General features: G+C 44.8%; 1 protein-coding gene across 4 annotated transcripts in view; it reads right to left on the bottom strand.

Moving 5' to 3' along the window:
* Positions 1-5000, bottom strand: part of LOC138970428 (metal cation symporter ZIP14-like) — a 47238-nt gene that overhangs the window by 17864 nt on the left and 24374 nt on the right. For all 4 annotated transcript variants that reach the window (XM_070342883.1, XM_070342881.1, XM_070342882.1 and 1 more), the window contains exon 3: positions 2051-2213. In XM_070342883.1, the coding sequence (XP_070198984.1) occupies positions 2051-2213 (163 nt within the window). The remainder of the gene's footprint in view (positions 1-2050; positions 2214-5000) is intronic.

The following is a 5000-nucleotide window of genomic DNA, read 5'->3' as shown; positions in this document are numbered from 1 at the left end:
TGGTGGGTTTGACTGTCTGTGAGTGTAGGTACCTTGTGCCATGGTGGGTTTGACTGTCTGTGAGTGTAGGTACCTTGTGCCATGGTGGGTTTGACTGTCTGAGTGTAGGTACCTTGTGCCATGGTGGGTTTGACTGTCTGCGAGTGTAGGTACCTTGTGCCATGGTGGGTTTGACTGTCTGTGAGTGTAGGTACCTTGTGCCATGGTGGGTTTGACTGTCTGCGAGTGTAGGTACCTTGTGCCATGGTGGGTTTGACTGTCTGAGTGTAGGTACCTTGTGCCATGGTGGGTTTGACTGTCTGTGAGTGTAGGTACCTTGTGCCATGGTGGGTTTGACTGTCTGCGAGTGTAGGTACCTTGTGCCATGGTGGGTTTGACTGTCTGAGTGTAGGTACCTTGTGCCATGGTGGGTTTGACTGTCTGTGAGTGTAGGTACCTTGTGCCATGGTGGGTTTGACTGTCTGTGAGTGTAGGTACCTTGTGCCATGGTGGGTTTGACTGTCTGCGAGTGTAGGTACCTTGTGCCATGGTGTGTTTGACTGTCTGCGAGTGTAGGTACCTTGTGCCATGGTGGGTTTGACTGTCTGTGAGTGTAGGTACCTTGTGCCATGGTGGGTTTGACTGTCTGCGAGTGTAGGTACCTTGTGCCATGGTGGGTTTGACTGTCTGCGAGTGTAGGTTCCTTGTGCCATGGTGGGTTTGACTGTCTGCGAGTGTAGGTACCTTGTGCCATGGTGGGTTTGACTGTCTGCGAGTGTAGGTACCTTGTGCCATGGTGGGTTTGACTGTCTGCGAGTGTAGGTACCTTGTGCCATGGTGGGTTTGACTGTCTGCGAGTGTAGGTACCTTGTGCCATGGTGGGTTTGACTGTCTGAGTGTAGGTACCTTGTGCCATGGTGGGTTTGACTGTCTGCGAGTGTAGGTACCTTGTGCCATGGTGGGTTTGACTGTCTGAGTGTAGGTACCTTGTGCCATGGTGGGTTTGACTGTCTGAGTGTAGGTACCTTGTGCCATGGTGGGTTTGACTGTCTGAGTGTAGGTACCTTGTGCCATGGTGGGTTTGACTGTCTGTGAGTGTAGGTACCTTGTGCCATGGTGGGTTTGACTGTCTGTGAGTGTAGGTACCTTGTGCCATGGTGGGTTTGACTGTCTGAGTGTAGGTACCTTGTGCCATGGTGGGTTTGACTGTCTGTGAGTGTAGGTACCTTGTGCCATGGTGGGTTTGACTGTCTGAGTGTCGGTACCTTGTGCCATGGTGGGTTTGACTGTCTGTGAGTGTAGGTACCTTGTGTCATGGTGGGTTTGACTGTCTGCGAGTGTCGGTACCTTGTGCCATGGTGGGTTTGACTGTCTGCGAGTGTAGGTACCTTGTGTCATGGTGGGTTTGACTGTCTGTGAGTGTAGGTACCTTGTGTCATGGTGGGTTTGACTGTCTGTGAGTGTCGGTACCTTGTGCCATGGTGGGTTTGACTGTCTGAGTGTAGGTACCTTGTGCCATGGTGGGTTTGACTGTCTGAGTGTAGGTACCTTGTGCCATGGTGGGTTTGACTGTCTGAGTGTAGGTACCTTGTGCCATGGTGGGTTTGACTGTCTGCGAGTGTAGGTACCTTGTGCCATGGTGGGTTTGACTGTCTGTGAGTGTCGGTACCTTGTGCCATGGTGGGTTTGAGAGTGTAGGTACCTTGTGCCATGGTGGGTTTGACTGTCTGTGAGTGTAGGTACCTTGTGCCATGGTGGGTTTGACTGTCTGTGAGTGTAGGTACCTTGTGCCATGGTGGGTTTGACTGTCTGTGAGTGTAGGTACCTTGTGCCATGGTGGGTTTGACTGTCTGTGAGTGTAGGTACCTTGTGCCATGGTGGGTTTGACTGTCTGTGAGTGTAGGTACCTTGTGCCATGGTGGGTTTGACTGTCTGTGAGTGTAGGTACCTTGTGCCATGGTGGGTTTGACTGTCTGTGAGTGTAGGTACCTTGTGCCATGGTGGGTTTGACTGTCTGTGAGTGTAGGTACCTTGTGCCATGGTGGGTTTGACTGTCTGTGAGTGTAGGTACCTTGTGCCATGGTGGGTTTGCGGCCACCGTGCAGACCGTGGGGGACGAGGCATCGCGGGTTGGAGAGTGAGAATACTGCCTCCTGGAGAGTGACTGCCAGCTGGGAGCTGTTCACCCCCTCCCCGTCAGTCTGCCCGGCGTAGATCGCCTCCAAGCTACGACACTGCACGTGAAATACTGAGATATAGAGAATACTAGACATAAGACATAAGACATGAGATAATATAATGCATTGTCCACATCATTAAACAATACATGGACATGAGATGATATAATGCATTGTCCACATCATTAAACAATACATAGACATGAGATGATATAATGCATTGTCCACCTCATTAAACAATACATAGACATGAGATAATATAATGCATTGTCCACATCATTAAACAATACATAGACATGAGATAATATAATGCATTGTCCACATCATTAAACAATACATGGACATGAGATAATATAATGCATTGTCCACCTCATTAAACAATACATGGACATGAGATGATATAATGCATTGTCCACATCATTAAACAATACATGGACATGAGATGATATAATGCATTGTCCACATCATTAAACAATACATGGACATGAGATGATATAATGCATTGTCCACATCATTAAACAATACATGGACATGAGATGATATAATGCATTGTCCACATCATTAAACAATACATGGACATGAGATGATATAATGCATTGTCCACCTCATTAAACAATACATGGACATGAGATGATATAATGCATTGTCCACCTCATTAAACAATACATAGACATGAGATAATATAATGCATTGTCCACATCATTAAACAATACATGGAACAGTGTGGTGTGTCTGCTCTTAAACAACTAAACAGCACAATGATGCAATCAACCAAAACATCGCTTGCTGTGTGATTTACACGACTTTACTATTATTACGCCGGATTAAGAAAGCACGGAGTGCGTGTGCACCAAGCATGACCGTCATAGTGCCAGAGAAAATAAACATGGAACAAGCATTGCCATTATCATGCCGGTTGGGGAGCATTTGAAGAGTTGTTTTTGTAGGATAGACCCTGTTCTCAGTGTATTATACAAAGGGCCAGCTAGGAGGCAAGCAGTTCAAGACGGCCGTCGACAGAGACGATGAAGGGGGATACTAACTTGTAAGATCATATACCTGTGTGAAGGAGAAAGTAAACATGGAGTGCTTCTGCACTAAGCATGACAATCATACTGTCGGGGAATGTTATATATAGAGTGTGTGCACCAAGCATGACGAATGTCATCCCGGACAAATCCCGTTAACATTGATTGCTTCTGCACAAAGAGTGACCGTTATTATCAGACAAAGTAAACATGGTGTGCGTGTGCATCTAGTATAAAACAAAAGCTTATGTATGGGAACATTTAATGATCACTAAACAAAACGTCCCGGTCACGTGATCTTAGGTGGACAGACAGACGGTCACTAATAATGCAGAAGATACATTTTTATTCCCCCCTCTGCTTCTTTACCTCTGTAAACTTGTAGAGCTAGTTATTTTTCGATAATGACCCAGCAACCAAACAAATAACGAGCCAGCAACAGCCTGAATCCTCGATAGTGCAATGGGTTGAGAAGCTGTTCTGTTTTGGTACTACTTTTGCGACTGAAAAGTTCAAAACGCTCTATACGTACGAAATATACATCTCTGGAGCAAACAATACAAACATACCGCATTTAAATTAACAACTACAGGCCTGAACACATGAATCTCCATATAAAATCCATGAGTTCGGTTGTTTTCTGAATATAGATCTGCTGTGCACACACCGTTCATCACAAGCAAATTCCCAAGGCAAGTAACTCATACTCTTGCCGACAAGAGTAGTTCCCCTTCTTTTAACGCAGTTTCTTCGACAACACTGACTGCAATCCGACGGTCAGTTTTCAACAATATTTCATTTTATAAACAGATCACACGCAACCAAATGCACACATCTCATCAATTTAAACAACATAAAGCGGTTTCATACACTATTTTCCCCAAAAAACTGAACTTCATACAGTAATTAACGTTGGAACACGGGTGCAAAAGTTCGTCTGCTAGTCCCATTTGACGAAAGAACATTATCTTTAGCGATACTAAATCATAAACAGAACACACAATATCTGCCTTTACCGCCACAGCAGAATAACAGCTTATCTGTGTACTTGATTTTAGTCTAAAACAGGGAAACTGACAAGAAGTGTTAACAGAATGGAATGATTTGCACGGAACTATACAACCGCGCATTAATCGATCGCCTGCGCAGGTTGACTGGTTGAGTGATTCGGATTCGATCAAACTTTCGCACAAAAACTCCTGTTTTCTTTGAATAACTGAAGAAAGGGGGAATAAAGAGGTTACACACCTCGTCTCAGTGATTATTAAAAATAATGGTCTCAGTTCGCGGTCATGAAAAAGCTCGCTGAAGCTCGCATTTTTCATGATCCGCTAACTTCGACCATTATTTTTAATAATCACTGAGACTCGGCATGTAACCTCTACATCTGACACATTTTCCAGAAGATTGTTTTATTTATGTGTATGTGTATTATGCCAGAAAGGGTCAACACGGAATGCTTGTGCCCCACGCGTCGTACACAGCCGTCACGCGGCGAAAGGCCTGCTAAACACCCAGACAAACAAACACAATCACTCGGGTCCTCAATACGCGCTAGCATGGCGTCAGTTGTCAGAGTTGTGTACACACTTGCATACACAGTGACCCCATTTGAATTGTATGGGGAGATTTATATAGCGCTTGACGTTCTCTGAGCGCTTTACATATTCATTTCTGCCGTGTGAGATGGAATTTTTTACACAATATATACTGTTCAAAAAACGAAACGCATAGCTGCTACTTGCCAAATTTGTTTTATTTTTCGAAAAAATTAACAGAAAATCCAATATTTAGATTATTTGTTTGAAATTTGGTA

The sequence above is a fragment of the Littorina saxatilis genome, linkage group LG7 (assembly GCF_037325665.1).
Source record: "Littorina saxatilis isolate snail1 linkage group LG7, US_GU_Lsax_2.0, whole genome shotgun sequence".
Lineage (NCBI taxonomy): Eukaryota > Metazoa > Mollusca > Gastropoda > Littorinimorpha > Littorinidae > Littorina > Littorina saxatilis.
Note: the sequence above shows the minus strand (reverse complement) of the source record. Positions and strands in the feature narration are given on the sequence as shown.